General features: G+C 37.4%; 1 protein-coding gene across 2 annotated transcripts in view; it reads right to left on the reverse strand.

Moving 5' to 3' along the window:
- Positions 1–235: 235 nt before the first annotated feature.
- Positions 236–19634, reverse strand: part of LOC122734157 (E3 ubiquitin-protein ligase DTX3L-like) — a 53844-nt gene continuing 34445 nt past the window's right edge. For both annotated transcript variants that reach the window (XM_043974881.1, XM_043974882.1), the window contains one exon: positions 236–4541. In XM_043974881.1, the coding sequence (XP_043830816.1) occupies positions 2185–4467 (2283 nt within the window). In that variant the 5' untranslated portion in view covers positions 4468–4541 and the 3' untranslated portion in view covers positions 236–2184. The remainder of the gene's footprint in view (positions 4542–19634) is intronic.

Consider the following 19634-nt stretch of genomic DNA (forward strand, 5'->3'; position numbering starts at 1 on the left):
CGTTTGTAGAAAATTTAAAATTGTTTTTTTCCCACCAAAGGGTCCACCTTAATTCATTCTGGCTTCCCAGCCTTCAGCCTGTGCTTGGGTCACCAGTAATTTTGGCTGCTGCATTCTCCACACTTGAGACTCAAGCATCCTCCTGGCTCATGTGAGGGAATTACTGGATTTGTACCTCAGAAAAAGATAAGAGTATAAATGAATGTGTATACATACTAAATCATGAACACCTCTCTCAGTTTGGAATGATTTTAATAGAGATATCAACACAAAGGAAAACAAGGAACTGAACAAACTGTTGGAGTAACTAGATCAGAAAGACTTCTAGCATCTTCTAAATGGGACTGCAATACAATATACACATTTCAAAGTAGCACAAGCATAGTAGAACTTTTTCATAGAACTTCTTCAAAAATTGAACATGTCAATTTAGGCCACAGAGGTATTGCAAAAAAACATCAAACACATAAGTATTTAATAAATTCTTGACAGACCATAACTAATTTTTCCTGATCATTACACAATTTTCACTTTATTTAAAGCACACAGCAATTAAATCATTACTCCACTAAGATAAACATAGAGCTAGATTCAGATGATTTAATTATTTAGAGAAGAACCAACTAAAGATCATTTGAGATCCAATACTTAACTTTCTGCCCTGGTGCACTAGGGCTTTGCATTATCACAAACTGTTTCTGCCTGTGAAAGGTAGATCATCTGTGTCAAAGATTTTTGTTCATTCTCCAAGCAATGCCATAGGATCCCCTATTTAAGCTCTTCATGAATATTTCTGCTTAGGTTTTGTAGCAAATACAAAAAGTGAACACATTTAGAGATAAAGGAGCATTTCATCTACTGCCCTACAACTACACTTTTGAGTTCAACTAGAACAATGGAAATTGAGCAGACCACATTGAGGAGGTTAAAAGTCAGAAAATATTTGGGTATGAATGTGGTCTCACTAAGACTAGACAAACAGCCATTGCCACAAAGTGCACACCAAAAGGTGAGTTAAGAATGCTGAGAAGCAGAACAGCACACAAGCCTACAGCAGTTGTCTATTAATTTGGAAATTCTGATACCCAGACAAGTTAATGAACCTACCCATAATGAGTCAGTTAGTCAATCAGTATTTATTAAGTGCCTATAATATGGTAAGCATTGTGCTAAGTACTGGGGATACAAAAAAAAGACAAAAGACAGTCTCTACTCTCAAGTAGCTCATAATCTAATGGGGCAGACAAACAACTCTGTACAAACAAGTTTCATATAGGATAAATCATAGATAATCCACAGAGCAAAAGCACTAGTAAAAGGGGGTTTGGAAAAAACTTCGTGTAGAAGGTGGGATTTTAGGTAGGACTTGAAGGAAGTCAGGAAAATCAGTAGGTAGAAATGTGGAGGAAAAGAATTCCAGGCATGGGGAATATCCAGTGAAAATGCACAGTCTGATGAGATGGAGATTCTTGTACAGGGAACACCAAGGAGGCCACAATCACAGAATCACAGAGTCCAGAGTGGGGAAGGAAAGGGAGAAGCAAAGTTATGAAGGGCTTTGAATGCCAAACAGAGGCTTTTCTATTTGTCCCAGAAAGTGATTGGAAGTCACTGTTGACTGAAGACAGAAATATCTTTCTCCATGGTTCAATTTACATCAAATTTTCCAGGGACCCAAGGATGGATAGTTTCTTTCTGAAGGACTCATGTAAGTATCTGAAGATTATCATCGTCTTTAAGATGTCTTCCAATCTTTTCAATGTTCCTGGCTACCATGTCAATTAGAAGGGAGCTAGCACTGGTTAGTTCTGAGGCCACTAACAGCTGACGACAAATAATGTGAATGGGCCTGAGGCTCAGTCATCACCATGTGCAGGTGGTACAATAGAAGATTCCTTAAGTCCAGCATTCCCGGTGACAGCAAAATGGAGACAGGAAGTAAAGCACTGAGAGATACACTTTGGGTCTTGTTTAATAGAAAGTAAAACACTCCAAGAAATTAGACAGGTTAGCTGTAGCAGTTCATCCCACTCACCTCTAAACAAACTAAATTCTTCTCAAATGCTTTTCTTTTCCTCTAAATGATGCTTAAACCCACACATATTTTAATGGTTTCTTTAATTACTGTCCACAGCTACAGCTCTTGCAAACCCAGCTCTCAAGGCATCCTTGAAGTCAGCACTCTTACTCGATTCCTTTTGCCTTCAGCTCCATCTTGACTCGTGGCAGATAGTTGGGATCAGGGTAACCAAAGTTTTCTGGCCCGCCGAACTGCAGAGTTTTGTGGTGAATATCATTCCAAGTGATCACATCTTTGACTCCTGAGGTCCGGGACTGTCCTATGGTGAAAATCAGCCTTTGGTCAAAAGCTCTTCTGAGGAGGTGCAAGACCTGGCGTCCTTCTTCATTATTTGGCAAGTACGCCACCCGCCTTGTTCCTTCAAAGCGTTTTCCTGGGTTGGGATGCTCTTCTGTCTGTATGCCTCCCCGCATGTCGTAATGAATCACAATGGTGCCATAGGAATTATAACCAGGAAGTGAAGAGGTTCTGTAAGAGGTCGTCATCGTTCCATCTGGCTGATTCCCTTTCATGACGCCATAGGAAGTCTGGCATACAGGGCACACTGGCTTATGTTTCATGGCCTCTCTGATGCAGGGACCACAGAACCCATGCTTGCACTTTGGGAGGACTTCTTTCTGGCGAATGACTTCCATACAGATGACACAGTCTTCATCTTCCTCTCTCTTCTTCTCTTTCCCCAAGTCCCACCAGTTAGGCAACCCTTTGAAGGGAGATAAATTCATATTGAAATCATCAGCAGCATCATTTTTGTCCAAGGGGGATTTGAGGTCACCATTCCAATTCCCTCCCAAAGGGAGAGCTGGGCCTTGATTCTGCTGAATAGGAAATTCAATACTAAAACACCTCCGAATATATTTTATCGCTTCTTCAAGGTTATTGGGCAGACCTGTCAGTGTCAGTTCTGGTTCATTCCACTCAAAGTTTACAAGGGGGTGCTTTCTGTCAAAGTCTTCAAAGAATGTCTTTTCAGGCCAATGGTTTCTCTCTTGGTCTAATGGTTTCAGGATCACTAGCTCTTTGATAAACTGAGGTACGAGCATCTGAAAGACATAAATGAAATCTTCATAAGCATTTGCAGAGAGGTCTAAGCTTCTGTCTTTTGGCTTAAACACAATGAGGGTTGTTCGGGTTTGGGGTTTGTTCACCAGTTGCATTTCAATGTCATATGTTTTTTCTATTTCTGTGATTTCTTGGCGCAGAAGACGCAAGTGAGCAGTGTCAATCTCAATTTCATACTTTGTCATGTTTTGGGAACCCATCATTTTCACAGGTTGTTCACGGGAGAAGTTGGCTTCAATGAAATGTTGAGCTTCTGAAATATCCTTTGGGTTTCCCCAGAGGATTAAGCCTTTTTCTTCAGCTTTAATATGGAGGTTTGGGAACACATCAGTCAGTGTTTCTTGAACTTCGAGTGCCAGCTGGTCATCTGGGAAGTGAACATCGGTATGGGTCACATTCTGTATTTCCCTCTGAAATGCTGTGGTAAAAGCTTCTTGAGCTGCTTTTCTGTCCCCTGGCTTACTTGTCTCAAACTCTATAACCACATTGCCAGTAGGATATGCCAGGGTACTTTTGATACGTACTTGATGATCACTTTCTATTTTGTCCAGAGTTTCAGCAAAGAAATATTTGAAATATTCATACAGATGTGAAGGAATTGAGATAAGGTCTGCCTCTTCTTCTGTTCCTTGATCTGGGTTTGACTGAAGAATGGGACTGTCGCGGCCATTTGGCTTACTGTGCTCAATTTCTCTTGCTGAGGCCGAGTGGGAAAAATCTTCTTTCTGGTCATTTGTCAACATCTTCTCACTTAAGAATCGATACATTTTTTCAATATCTTCATAGTCACCAATCACTTTCTCAGGTGCATCATGGCCTCCCTCTATTTTGAGATTTGGGCAGAGGTTAATAATTGCCTCCCTTTGTTCTTCAGAAAGCTTGAAGTTCAGCTGGGCCTCCACATGGAGAAATAGCTTTTGAATGAAGGACTTAGAAGAGCTACGATCACCTCCTTCATCTGGGAGCTTCTCATCTGAAGATTCCTTTGGGAGTGATTCAGTCTGAGAGGAAAGCTGGCTTACTTCCAAAGTGTTGTTCTCTTCTGGGTCTTCACTTGTTTCTATGAAGATGTTCACCTCTGACGTATCACTGACTGCCAAAGTGTGATCTTTCTTTGCTATCACACCATCTTTGGCTTGTTTTTTATAAAACTCTACCCAGAAAGTGTCTTCTGTGGGACCAAATTTGACCTTGCACTTGCCTCCCCCAGACTTGTATGGATTCTGGAAATACTTTTGCAGCTTCCTCTCCATTCTGGGATATGTCTCAGACACCCGAATCAGGACCCGGTAGATCGGGCTGTAGGCAGTGGTGCCAGTGGCCATCACGGCAGGGCAGGGGCTTGTGAACTGAAGAGCCGGGGCTGGACCGTTTGTTCACTGGGCTCTGCAGGGGGAAACTGGGGAGCAGAGAAGAGAAATGAAAGACTGATGTCAGCCCCCTACCCCCACCTCTCTGCCCAGACCATAGTTTAATATAAATAGTAATTGATTCAGAAAGCAAATACATAAGACAGAGAAACAAATGACACCTTAACAATGAAATACCAAATGATGATAAGTTCAAAGAATATTTTTCTTAAAAAAAAACACCAAGTAATTATTTGAAAGATAGATGAGGAGAAGATTGATTATGAAACAATAAATGATTAATTCCATGATGCATATATATTCCACCATTGCATCATTTACTCTTTTTTTGCAGGGCAATGAGCATTAAGTGACTTTCCCAGGGTCACACAGCTAGTAAGTGTCAAGTGTTTGAGGTCAGATTTGAACTCAGGTCCTCCTGAATCCATGGCTGGTGTTTAATGCAATGCACCACCTAGCTGCCTCCCCCCACATCATTTACTCTTAACCAAAAACAACGTCACAAGTTAATGAAACATGCACTGCAACTGGATTTATTATAAGAGAAAAAGCACATGCATGTGTGAGCTCCTTATACCAAGGAGTCCAGCAGTGTAGAGAAAGCCTGACTATTTAAGTTACAGAGGAAAAGGGCAAATCCTAGGAAAGACAAATCCCCTTCCAAAGGGGAAGAGAAATCATGAATAAATAAAATGAGAAAAGTAGCATTCCTTTTCCCTGGGAACTGCTAGCCCATGAAGATATGATGGTCTGTTTATCTCCAAGGGTCCCAGCTGAATAAAGAGTTTCTCAGTCTGACACCTGAACTATGACCCCCAAACTATAAAACCAATCACCCTCATAGACCCAGCAATACCATGACTAGATATATACTGCAGAAATTTTGAAGAAAAAAGAAAAAGCTGTATGTAGTAAAATAGTTATAGCAGTTCTTACAGTGGTGGCAAAGAATTAGGAAGTGAGGGGATGCCCATCAAGTGAAAAATGGCTGAAAAAGCTATGGTATGGGAATGGGGTGAAAGAATACTTTGCCATAAGAAATGATGAAAGGTATGGTTGCAGAAAAAAATAGGGATGAATTATGTAAAGTGAGGCAAAGTGAGCAGAATCAGAATAAATACACCCTCAGAAGAAGATATCAAAGTCAAAGCTCCTACATGCAAAGCTTCCAAGAAAAATATGAATTGGTCTCAGGCCATAAAAGTTTTCAAAAAGAATTTTGAAAATAAAGTAAGAGAGGTAGAGGGAACAGTAAGAGAGGTATAGGAAAAAATGGAAAGAGAAATGAGAGTGATGAAGGCGGCTCATGAAAAAAAAAGTCAACAGCTTGAAAAGCCAAATTGGCCAAATGGAAAAGGGGGTACAAAGGCTCTCTGAAGAAAATAATTGCTTAAAAGTTAGGATTGAACAAATAGAAGCTATTTATAAATAATCAGGACACAATAAAGCAAATCCAAATGAATAAAAAAATAGAGGGCAATGTGAAATATCTCCTTGGAAAAATAGTTAACTTGGAAAATAGATCCAGGAGAGATAATGTGAAAATTATTGAACTAACTTAAAACTATGATCAGAAAAAGAGCCTAGACACCATCTTCCAAGAAATTGTCAGGGAAAATTGCCCTGATATTCTAGAAGCAGAAGGTAAAATAGAAATGGAAAGAATCTACCCATCACCTCCTGAAAGAGATCCCAAAAGGAAAACTTCCAGGAATATTATAGCCAAATTCCAGAGCTCCCAGGTCAAAGAGTAAATATTGCAAGCAGCTAGAAAGAAACAATTCAATTACTGTGGAACCACAGTCAGGATAGCACAAGATCTAGTACTTTCTACATTAAAGGATCAGAGGGCATCGGATATGATATTCCAGAGGGCAAAGGAACTGGGATTACAACCAAGAATCACCTACCCGGCAAAACTGAGAATAATCTTTCAGGGGAAAATGGGACTTCAATGATAAAAAGGACTTTTAGGCCTTTATAATGAAAAGACCTGAACTGAATAGAAAATTTTACTTTCCAAATACAAGACCCTAGAGAAGCATAAAAAGGTAAACAGGAAAAAAGAAATCATGAGCGATGTTAAAAGGTTAAAGTCTTTACATTCCTACATGGGGATGATACTGCTAACTCATAAGAACTTTCTCAGTATTAGGGAAACTAAAAGTAATATACTTAGAAAGAGGGCACAGGAGTGAACTGAATATAAAGGGATGATATTGGTAAAGCTTTTATTTTTTGTTTATCCTTTTTTTGTGGGGCAGTCAGGGTGGGCTGGCTTATGTCTGGGGCCAGATTTGGACTTGGGGCATCCTGGGTCCAGGGTGAGTGCTTTGTCCACTGTGTCATCTATCTGCCCCATGATGACATCTTTAAAATAAAATTAAGAGGTGAGAGGAATGCAGTGGAAGAAAGGGAAAGGGAGAGGTGGAATGGGGTAAAGTAGCCAACATAAAAGAAACAAGAAATAGCTTAAGGAGTGGAGGGGGAATTGGGGAAGTTGCAGGGGAGAGAGTCTTACTCTCATCAGAATTGGCTCAATGAGGGAATATCATAAACACTCAAGTGGGTATAGTAATATATCTTGACCTGCGGGAAAGTGGGAGGGGAAGGGATAAGGGGGGAGAGGTGAAGGAATAGAGGGAAGATTGGAAGAGGGGGGGCAGTAAGAAGCAAAACACTTTTGAGGAGGGATAGTGTAAAAGAAGATAGAAAATAGAGTAAATATCAAGGGGAAGGAATAGGATGCAGGGCAATAGTAACTGTGAAAGAAATTATGAGAAGGATGCTATCAGAAGAACTTATAAAAATGCAATCCATCTACAGAAAAAGAACTGATGGTATCTGAATTCAGATTGAAGTATAATTTTTTGTTAGTTCCCCTTTCTAAAGTTATTTTTTTCTGTTTTCTTTCACTGCCTGACTAATGTGGAGATGTTTTGCATGAGTGCACATGTATAACTTATATTGAATTGCTTGAGTTCTTATAGAGGCATGGGGAGGGAGGGAGCAAGAGAATTTGGAACACAAAGTTTGGAACAGAAATGGGAATGAGAATTATGAAGATTAATAAAGGTTTTAAAGAATTAAAAATAAAATAAAATCTTCCCAGACCCTGAAAAAAAAGAAACTAGGCATAGAGCAAACTCTCACACTGTACACCAAAATAAGCCAAACTATTTGTTTCTTCTATGACAACTTGTCCTTCTCCCATGGAGAGTAGTGTCACCATTAAATCCATTATATCTTCTCAAGTAGGATTATAACCATTAAATGTCTCCAAAATGATCTATCACTGCTACAGAATCCTCATTAAATCTAGGATTGTTACTTCTCCAAGTGGATAAGTCCAAGGGACTAAAAGGTTAGGGTTGCCTAATAGGAACTACATCACTAGGTCAAATGATAAAAGAGGCACAAATATCTACTAAAGGGAAGAACTCTTTATTGGTGAAATTGAAAAAAGATGTACAGAATTCACTAAAGAAAACTCCTTAAAAATAGTGTTAGCCAAATAGAAAAGGAGGTACAACAGCTCACTGAAGAAAATAATTACTTAAAAAATAGAATTTGGCAAGTGGAAGCTAATGACTCTATCAGAAAAAAATGAAGCAAAATCAAGTGAAAAATAGAAGAAAATGATAACTATCTCTTTGAAGAAAAAAAAAACTGACCTGGAAAATGGATCAAAGCAAGATAATTTAAGAATCATTGAACTACCTGGAAGCCATATACTAGAACCAGAGAGCAAAATAGAAATCAAAAGAATCTACCACTTACCTCCTGAAAGAGATCCCAAAATTAAAACTCCCAGGAATATTATAGCTAAATTCCAGAGCTCTTAGCTCATGGAGAAAATACTGCAAGCGGCCAAAAAGAAACAACTCAAGTACTGTGGAGCCACAGTCAGGATAACATAATATTTACCAGCTTCTACAGTTAAGGATAGGAGTGCTTTTATATATTAGAGGGCAAAGGAGCTAAAATGAAAACCGAGAATCCCCTACCTGGTAAGACTATTATCCTTCAGGGGGGAAAATGGACATTTAATGAAATAAGGATTTTCAAGCAATGCTGATGAAACCGGATTTTCAAATATATTTGATAAGTGTGTGTGTGTATATATATATATATATATATATATATATATATATATATATATATATATATATATATATATATGTGTATATATATGTATGTATGTATGTACATATACTTGATATATAAAAAATATCAAGAGAAGTATAAAAAGGTAAAGAAATCCCCAATTGAGATACCAAAGGATATTAACAGGCAGTTTTCAGATGAAGAAATCAAAGCTATCTATTGCCATATGAAAAATGCTCTAAATCACTATTGATTAGAGAAATGCAAGTTAAAACAACTCTGAGGTACCACCTCACACGTATCAGATTGGCTAAGATGACAAAAAAAGGAAAATAACAAATGCTGGAAAAGCTGTAGAAAAATTGGAACACTAATGAATTGTTGATGGAGTTGTGAATAGGTCCAGCCATTCTGGAGAGCAATTTGGAACTATGCCCAAAGGGCTATAGGACTGTGCATACCCTTTGACCACTACTAGATCTGTATTTTAAAGAGATAATAAAAGAGGGGAAAGGATCCACATGTACAAAAATATTTATAATAGCTTTCTTTGTGTTGGCAAAGAATTGGAAATTGAGGGCATGCCCATCAATTGAGGAATGGCTGAACAAGTTGTGGTATATGAATGTAATGGAATACTATTGTGCTATTAGAAATGATGGGTAGGCAGATTTCAGAAAAACCTTGAAAGACAAGTGGACTGATGCAGAGTGAAGTGAGCAGAACCAGGAGAACATTGTGTACAGGAACAGCAACATTGTGCAATGATCAATTGTGATAGACTTAGTTCCTCTAAGCAATACAATAATTCCAAAGCACTAATGGTGGAAAATGCACATCCAGAAAAAAGAACTGTGGAATCTGAATGCTGGTTGAACCATGCTATTTTTAATTTTTTTCCTTTTGTTATGACTAATGCAGAAATATGTTTAATGTGATTGTGTGTACATATATGTATATATGTATATGTATTATATATATGTATATGTGTATATGTGTGTGTGTATGTATGTGTGTGTGTATATATATAACCTTTACCAGATTTCTTTCTGTCTTGGGGAGGGGAGAGGGAAGGGAGGGAGAAAAATTTGGAACTCAAAATTTTATAAAAACAGATGTTGAAAAATAACTTTACATGTAACTAGAAAAAATAAAATACTGCTAAGATTGAAAAAAGAGGGAAAGAGGAAATATAAGTAATTCATTAAGGTTAAAAATGTTTACATTACTACAAGGGAAGATGATAGTTGTAACTTCTAAGAACATTATCATTATTAGAGCAGTTAGGTGGAATATACATAGACAGAAAGGAAAGGCGTGAGCTGAATATGATGCCATGATATTAAAAAAATAAAAGGGTCAGAAAGAAGGATGCACTAGAAGAAGGGCAAATGTAGAGGTAGAATGGGGAAAATTACCTTATATATAAGAGGTTTTATAATGGAGGCGAGAATGGTGTGGGGGGGCGGGGGTTGGCACACAATTCTCCAACCTTATTCTCATCAGAATTGGCTCAAAGAGGGAATAACATACACATTCATTTGAGTATAGAAATGTATTTTACTCCACTGGTAAGTTGGGGGAGAGGGAGATAAGAGATGGGTGATGTGTATGATAGAAGGGAGGACAGATTGGGGGAGGTAGTGGTCAGAACCAAAACACTTTTTAGGGGGGGCAGACTGAAATGAGAGAGAAAGGATAAAGAGAGGGAAAATGAGGATGGAGGAAAATACAGTTAGTAATCATAACTGTAAATGTGAATGGAATACACACCCCAAAACAGAAGTTGATAGCAGAGTGAAGTAAAAACTAAATTCCTACAATATGTTGCTTACAAGAAACAAACTTGAAGCAATGAATATCAAGAGCTGGAGTAGACTGTATTATACTTCAGTTGAAGTAAAAAGAACAAAAAAGCAGGGGTAGCAATCGTGATCTGAGACAAAGAAAAAGAAAAATCAGATCAAATAAAAAGATATAAGAAAACTACATCTTGCTGAAAGGTGCCATATAAAATGAAGTAATATCAATACTAAACATATATCTACCAAATGATATAGCATCCAAATTTTTTAAAGGATAAGTTCAATGAATTACAGGAGGAAAAAGACAATAAAATTATACTGGTGTGGGATATGGGAACTGTACTTGAGTGCATTGTAGATAGAGTTGTGAACTGATACAATTCTAGAGAGCAATCTGGGACTATGCCCAAAGAGCTATAAAAAGGTATATAACCCGTGACCTAGAAATAATACTTCCAGGTCTATATTTGAAAGACATCAAAAAAAGGAGAGGACTTAACATGTACAAGAATATCTATAGCAGCTCTTTTTGTAGTAGCAAACAATTGGAAATTGAGGGGATTTCCATCAATTAGGGAATGGCAGAACAAGTTGTGGTATATGACTGTGATGGAATTCCATTGTGCTATATAAGAAAAGGTGATCAGGATGCTTTCAGAAAAACCTGTGAAGACATATATGGGCTGATGCAAAGTGAAGTGAGATGAATCAAGAATACACACAGTAAGAGCAATATTGTCCAGCAATCAACTATGAATGACTTAGCAATAGATAAATAAATCCAATTCTGAAGAACTTATGACAAAAAATTCTATCTCCAGATAAAGAACTATGGAATCTGAATGCAGATTGAAGCATACTCTTTTTTATTTTCTTTATTTTTCTTGGCTGTTTTTTAAATTTGTTTTTTGGTCTGTATTTCCTTTTATAACATGACTAATATGGAAATGCCTTTTGCATAACTGTATATGTATAATGTTTATCAAATTTCTTGTCTTCTCAATGATGTAGTGGGGGTGGAAATCAAATTTGTAAAATTTTTTACATGTAATTGGGAAAAATATTAAAATAAAAAACCCATCACCCCTTTAATTATGATTAACGTCTTCTTGGAGGGGAAAAATGTCATCAGATGGTTTAAATTTATTTAAAATTCTGATAAAATACTAATAGTCTGTTTTGGTTTTTATCTGCTAAAACTTAAAAAAAAATCTTTCAGCTTATGATAATCTAAAGTTTTGAACTGAGGCCAGAGTCATTCACTAGATAAAATTTCCCTTGTTTTAAACCAGATATTACAAACCTAATTATTTCTTTTTTGGCATTCCTACATCACTTGGGAGTTCTTCCTTATGCTTCAAGGAGCTTCCCCCAAAGGAGTTTCCTTTGGCACATTATTTTTGCTCTCTCTCTCTCCCACTCTCACTCTTGCTCTCTCCCCACCCCCCTCCCTCTCTCCATGTGTGTATACACAAAAATTTATCTTCAATGTGACCAAGGAGAAGCCATGAGACACCCACATCCAGACATACCTACACAAAGATAGCTTGAGTCTGCAGTGGGAGCCTCTGGATTTTACTTCTCCTTTTCAGGTTTACCTCTTCTGCTTGGAGAAATTAAAAGATTTTTTTTACTGACCCAATTTGCAATCTAGGGAAGATATTTGGAGACAGTATTCAAGAATGCTCTAGCTAAAGTTTCAATTATTTCTGGAAACCCTCCAGAAGGACCTTGTAACTTAGCTAAACATCCTTGCCAAAGGTCTGGTGCTCAGTCCATGAATCTAATCAGGATTCAGGGGTCACTAGTAGGAATCCCTTTCTAATTATTCAAGATGTCAAAAATGGATGCCAGTTTTTTACCACCAGAACTGGTGGTCAGTTAATGTTAGTTAGTTAAGGAAAATCTTATGGATTATGTCACTGCTTTTTGTACAAAACGAACCCTCCTGGGAGGACACAGAATTCTTCCATTGAGTCTTGCTTTCTACAATTGGGTTCACAGTGCCATACTCAGCCAGCATAGGTGTGGCTGCCAAAAGGTTCAGTACTTTGTCTGGGGACCCAGTGTTTAAGCTAATAGATGGCAACATCAGGGCTAAAACCTGGATACCTATTCTTTCTCTCTCTCTCTAAATAAATTCAAGAGGCATTGTCATTGAGTACCATTGATAATAACAAAAATAAGCATGTTGCTATTAACACACACACACACACACACACACACACACACACACACACACTCTACCTCTCAGGCTGATCAGACCAAGAGGGGAAAGCAGCTTTCTTTACACTCACTCATACACATAAACTAACAAACTAACACATGCAAATAAAGAGAAAACTTGCGGCAGAGAAAAAAGGATACAAAATCTGTGCACGAACCAGGATCTGGTTTTTGGTTGTACTTCATAAAGCTGATTCTAACCCCTAAAAGTTTTAAAAAGGGCTAAACACCTTTGCTCTGGGAGTTGGCAGGGGGATGCAGGATTGTAAATTACTCAAAATTTGAATTGGACATTGGAGTATGGATTCTCTGCTATCCATTCATAGTCCTTAGATAAGCATTGGTTTTTTGTTTGTTTGTTTTTGGCAGGGCAATAAGGGTTAAGTGACTTGCCCAGGGTCACACAGCTAGTAAGTGTCAAGTTGTTTGAGGCTGGATTTGAACTCAGGTCCTCCTGAATCCAGAGCCAGTGCTTTATCCACTGCGCCACCTAGCTGCCTCTCTTAGATAAGCATTGTAAAATTTGAGTTTACTGATCCTTCAAATCCTACAAGTTTGAACTGCTAGACCACAAAAAAGGGTGAGTATATGATTCTTTAATTTCCAAATTTGTTCAGTAAGCAATCAAGGAGTCCCTAGGGAATAGGCTGATAGGACGACCTTGGTCTTCTCTAAGCAGGTTTCTATAATCAGAGCAAGTAGTCATTACAAAATATGAGCACAATTCAATGATGTATATTTTTTTAAAATCAAGAAGAGAGATAAAGATATGGAACTTTCGCGTGATTTCTTTGTGAAATGCAGCTTGGTGTTCCAAGGGGGGATGGGACTTGGAAACCCTTAGAGCAACTCCTTATCTTGAAAGACAGGAAGACAAAAATCTAGAGATAAAAGACCTGGTCTAGCTTAAAACTGCTGGGTGATTTTATTGGCCTCACTGACTTTATATTGTGATATTTTGGGATACTGTAATTTGAAACAAAAAAAGAGAGAGAGAGAAAGAGATATAATGAGATAATTTTAAAAGAGCCTGGTAAAAATCTGTTATTATAATAAAAATAAGTTAATTGGGTATTTCCTTTTTGATTTAGAGGAATCTGAAATTCTGCTCCACTGCAAACACATTTGGATGAGGGAGAAGGGGGAGGAGGTAAAGTTAACTTTCCCCAACTTAATCTTGACAAATTCCAATCTTAAAGATTCCTTTCTGGCTTTGAGGATTGAATAAGAGAGAGATATTTGTCATTTGAAAGTATTTTATCTCATGAAAGTTGGGTGAATATTCCTTTTAATATCAGGAAAATTTTTAAGTTGTTTTTCAAAAGAAAGGTATTTTTAAGAAATATTGGATATATGTTCAACTAACATTTGTGTGATTTTAGGCCTGCTACCTTATTTGCAAGTTTATTTGTTTGCAATGCCAATTTGATATTGATAACAATTATGTCGAAACCTACTGTGATTTGTGATGCTTTATTAATTGACAGGAAAGTTTTTCTGGGACCCTGAATATTCCCAGTTTCCTTCTTAGGTTTGGTATGTATATTTCTATCATCATGGTAGACAAAGTGGAAATTTGTTATTGCAATATTGAGTCAATTGGTTAATAAATCAATACTAATGCATCTAAATTACTGCAATAAGCTGTGAAAAAGATTTTTCTGTTTTGATCTGAATTTATTGGTATTAAGCAATAGTAAAATTAATGCCCAAACTTGCCATATGTATAAGACATGTTAGTGGACAGTAGTAACTTAACAGCTTTCTTATATCATCTTAATGGAGAATCTGAGTTTACTTATGTTTCTTATTTAATCTGGAATTAGGACATGTGTAGAAATGCATTCAAAGTAGTGGAGTCATCTTGAAGATGTTCCCATTGTTTAAAGGAATTCTGAGGGCAGCATCCTATGTTTATGTCTATATGGTTGTTGGCTGCAATTATGTGAGACATTTTCTAGTCTGTTCTCTGTATGCAATTTGGGATTATTTACACTTATTTCAACTCTTATTTGTTATTAAGCATCTCAAAGCAAATCCATTTATTTAGTGTTAATTTAGGGACGAAAAGCATCAATTTAACATGGGTACAATTATAGTTAATGCTTGCTACCTAGGATATATGATCCTTGAGAAGTGAATTCATTTGAAGTACTGATTGTTCCAGTTTGCTATTTAAGAGATTATGGGACAATTTATGACATTAATCGATATAGTCATAGTAAGCTGCCAGTAAGCAGCCATGATACCAGCAATCCTGAGAGGTTTTACAAAGCATGAATAGCAGGTGGTGGACTATCATGGGAAAGGCTGGGAGAATGACTTTGGCAAGAGCTGAAGTAGAACTTTCCTGGCTCAGTTTCCCCACTGTCACATGGGTCCCACCTAGCTGATTTTGCTGATTTTAAGCCTGACTCAAAACACCTGGCTGTCTGCAAAACTTCTCCCTGGAGTGGACATGAAGTTTGGAAAGTATTATTCCCTCAGAGCTTTGTTCCTCTTCTTTTATGGCAAATTCCTATAATCATGTCACTTGATCAGCATGAACACAATATTGGCTCTTCATCCCTAGGTTAATACTATAATATCTGAGTGAGATGCAGGTATAAGATTCAAACTATTTAACCTAGAAATTCTGTCCTTTTTTATATTTTAAAACAACTAAAATATATAAGTATCTGGCTTTGTCATCAGTCTGTTATTAGTTATGCATTTAAAAACTGAATCAGGGGGCAGCTAGGTGGAGCACTGGTCCTGGAGTCAGGAGTACCTGAGTTCAAATCCCACCTCAGACACTTAACACTTACTAGGTGTGTGACCCTGGGCAAGTCACTTAACCCCAATTGCCTCACTAAAAAACAAAACAAAACAAAAAAACCCTGAATCAGAAACACCTTAAGTTTCTTTTTAATGCAATCAGTTTTCTTAGAGGGGATAACTTATAGAATGTTTTGTTACACTTAAGGAAAGGTCAATTCTATTTGAGTTTATTATGAACACTTTGAGTTTATTATTTGACATGTACTGTTTTGAAACTAATCATTTAAGTGTCATCCTAAGTCTTTACTACAATTGAAGTTAACTTCATAACTTTTATGTAAGTTCATTTGTGGTCATCTGTATTAAGATCTGTTTCGCAAGAGATTTTAACAGGAACATCTGAGGAGTCTCTACAAGTAATTTGAAACCAGAGAAGTGAATCCATTGAAGAGGTGCCCTGGAGACAAGACATCTTCCAGACTGCCCCAAGAAAAGGAGTTCAAGAGACCAGATAACTACATGGGACTCCTGAGATCCAAGATGAAATTGCTAATTGAATGGACATTGGGAGTACATCACTGAAATTACAAAAGAGACTTGATATTAGCTAATACTGTTAAACATACTTGATGTTATAGTCTTGGTAATTATTGGCATTTGTTCCTTGTCTTATATCTGGGAGTTCATACTGAAAATAAAATATGGACCAAGTACAGTTAATTGAGCAGATGTATAAGTGGAGATTTAAATGATGAGAAGAACACATTCCATAGAAAACAAGAGGGGGGATGGTGAGAGACAAAGAGGGAACAGTGTGTTCTTCTCAGAAAAACCATATCTTGATAGTATGTTCTGTAGTGTTTAGCTTACATTGTCATTGTTTAACTTCAGTAACATGCTGGCTTTACCATAAATCTTAGCCCACCCCCCACCCCACCCCCATCATGAGCTCATGATCTGAGTATGCTATACATCATGCTGTTTTCTGATTTGGTTAGATGTTGTGTATAGATTGTACATCCTGATGACCAGCCAGTGGGAGTCAGACAGGGGTGGGAGAGGGAACATATATATTACTTGTTTTTGAACTTGTATACACACACTTACCATATGTGGGTGTGTGCCCTTTCTCAAGAAAGAAAATAAACTCCATTTTTTTTTCTTCTGCTTTAGCTCTCTGACTCCAGGTATTTATTTTAAGTAGGTGGTCTTTTGTAGCACTCAGTAGGGAAATTACAAAATTGGCATACACAGTTTTCTGCAGAGCAAGATACTATTTAATTGGAAGCAATGGGTAAACTGTTCATCATGCTGGTCACCTCAGCTAAAAGACCAGGGTCTAGAACATGATGAATGTATTAGTTAGGCTAGCAAAAACCACTAAGTTGGGTCAATGGCCTCTCTCAATGACCAAAGATCCTGGGGACTGAGGACCCGCAGGGTCTTTTAAACCTAGTTTTGTCTTCCTTTTGATTGGCCTGATAGTATATCATTTAGACCTCCCCTGGCAAAGGTAAGACAATCCAAACTGGTAAAAATTTTAATAAGGAAGTAGGTTAAGAATCACCTCAGTTCCTACCTATTACTTCTTCATTGGGAGACTGGGGTAACCCTCAATGATTATTCTGTAGCTGGGGAAAGTGGGTTGGCCTTCAGTTGTGCCTGATCATGCCCTTCTCTGGCAATCTAGGAAGCATCATTGCTTGATGGGCATCAACTGCCTCTACTTATCTTGACTAGAGAATTAGAACCATTCAAATCAAAGTCCACCATCCCCAAATTACTCCCCCCTCCTATGAGGGATGCAGCCTAAACTGGTTCTTGTTTTATCAGTAAATAGAATCAAGGATCCCAGGTTATCAAGCAAGTGCCCTAGGGGCTAGGATCATACCTACACTTCAGACTGAGAAAGAGTGTTTTTTGAGCTAGAGGATTTGACAAAATGGGGACTAGGATGGATTACATATTAATATTGGTTATTAAATGACACAGAATGATATTAACTTTCCTCATCCTGGAGGATTGAGTCTAAACCAAGCAGAGCAAATACTAGGAAATGAAGACTTGGAAATTCTGAATGCTCTAAGAATGGAGGATTTGAAAGAAATTGTTCTTTATTTGTTTTGCTCCAATTCTGATTAGCAGGAGAGAAAGAAAGAGGCAATTTAGTGTACTTAGAAATTGTTGAGTACCTAAGCTGAAGAAATCTCTAGGAGTCTGAGATTTCTGGTCATGATTTTATCCTGGAAGAAGCAGGCTGTTACTAAAATGGAAACATTACAAGTTTCATAGTCTAAGCCTACCCTCCACCCCCCCCTGCCCCCACCTTTTTTAGTATTTTAATAATATTTTAGAATTATAATATTTTGGTTATTTCTGTTTACTTATAATTTATTATCACTACATATTGCATAATTATTTATATTTGTAATTTTAATATTTTATTTTTCTCTAGTCATATATATTTTTAAAAAATTTATATATATTCAAATTGTGGGTTCCAAATCTCCTCCCTCCCTCCTTGATGAGTTTATCCTGGGGGCAGTCAGGATATTCCTGAAATCCAAGCAAAATGCCAGGGAGGAAAGAGCTAGAAATTTTGAGCCTTCTATAAAGCAAGGATTTAGAAGGAGTTTTTAGCTTTTTAAAACATTAAGCTAAAACAGTTGAAGAGATTATTTTATTATAGTTGAAGAGATTATATTATTATATTGTATTTACAGTAGAAGTGGGGAGAAATCAAAACTTAAGAATGATATATTTGAAAAGAAAACAAAACTCCCTAATAAGAAACATTAAAAAAAAAGACAGAAGAAAAATGGGTTTATGGGAAATTAATGTATTATGTATCCAAAAATTTCCAAAATGAAAGAGTAGCATCCTTGCTGTCAGACAATACAAAAACAAAATTCAAAAAAGAAAAAGGATGAACAATGAAACTATATTTTGCTAAAAGGAACCATATGCAATAAACCAAAATAAATGCTAAAATTATACACTTAAAAGCCTTAGCATCCAAATTCACAAGGGGAAGATTAACTCAGTTACAAGAAAACACAGACAGTACAAAAGAGAGACAGGACACTTCAATGTACCTTTTACAGTTGTCTATGAGTCTAAAAGAGAGATAAACCAAAGATAAAATAAGGAACTGAATAAATTGCTGGGGAAGAGATCCTAACTTTCTAAAAAGTCTCCCTGCTGGGATTTTGCATTCTGACCAGTGCCTCAATCAGCAAAAATCTGTGAACAAACTAGAGACTAGGCATTGTAAATTGGAAAAAAGGGGCAGCATGGGCTCTGTAAGAGCTAAAATTCTAGCTATACTATCTAAAATCTAATGAGTCGTCACCAATAAATTATAAGCTTTAGCAAGAGTATTTAAATGTTTAAGTATTTATTAAAGACCATCAGGATCAGAGAGAAAGGTAAAAATCTAACTATTTCTAAGAGACCCTATCATCCGACCCGCCATGGCGAGGTCAGGAACCAAAAGAGACAGAACCCCTCCGCCAGCGTCCGCTTCCTACTTCGTGTCCTCCTCCTAGAAATGGGAGGCTCCTCAAGTTGATTGGCTGGTAGCCTTGATAGACAGTACCCACGAGCAAATGTCACTTCCTGATGCCAAGGACCTTGCCCTCAGAGGCCTTCATCTCATGGCAGCGCTTTGCTACAGTAAGTCTCCAGCAAGTGGCATCATTCCAATCATTACAGCTCGAAAGAGATCTCACTTGAATCTTCACTGACTGGCTCAAATGCAGGAGAAAGATGGGAAGCCAGGTGTGTTACACGCAGGTCTCTGTCTCTGTCTTGCTCAAGAGGGTAATATCTCTCTGTCATGTCTGGAATATTTATACTTAAGAATTGCTATATTTAAAGTGACCAAAGGAGGGTTCATTTGAAGAATGCAACCTGGTTTATCTAGGGAATTTTAGAAATCCTGCATCCAAAGCAAATGAATTACTGGTGTCTTTAGGATGGATATTATGCCTCAAAAAAAAAAAACACTACGCAGAAAATGGAAGAAGTGAGACAATTTAAAGCTCTCTCATTCTCTCCATTTAATTGAAAATCATGTTTTGGGGTTAATCTGATGGGAAGAAACCTGATATGTGAAGTGTAGGTTACCATATTCTGTGCCCCTACTGAGAGTGTTTGGAACTCCCAGAGAAAATTCACCTGATGTGATTACTATGAACCTTCTGGTTCAGGAGTGGGATAGTA

This window comes from Dromiciops gliroides, chromosome X (assembly GCF_019393635.1).
Source record: "Dromiciops gliroides isolate mDroGli1 chromosome X, mDroGli1.pri, whole genome shotgun sequence".
NCBI lineage: Eukaryota > Metazoa > Chordata > Mammalia > Microbiotheria > Microbiotheriidae > Dromiciops > Dromiciops gliroides.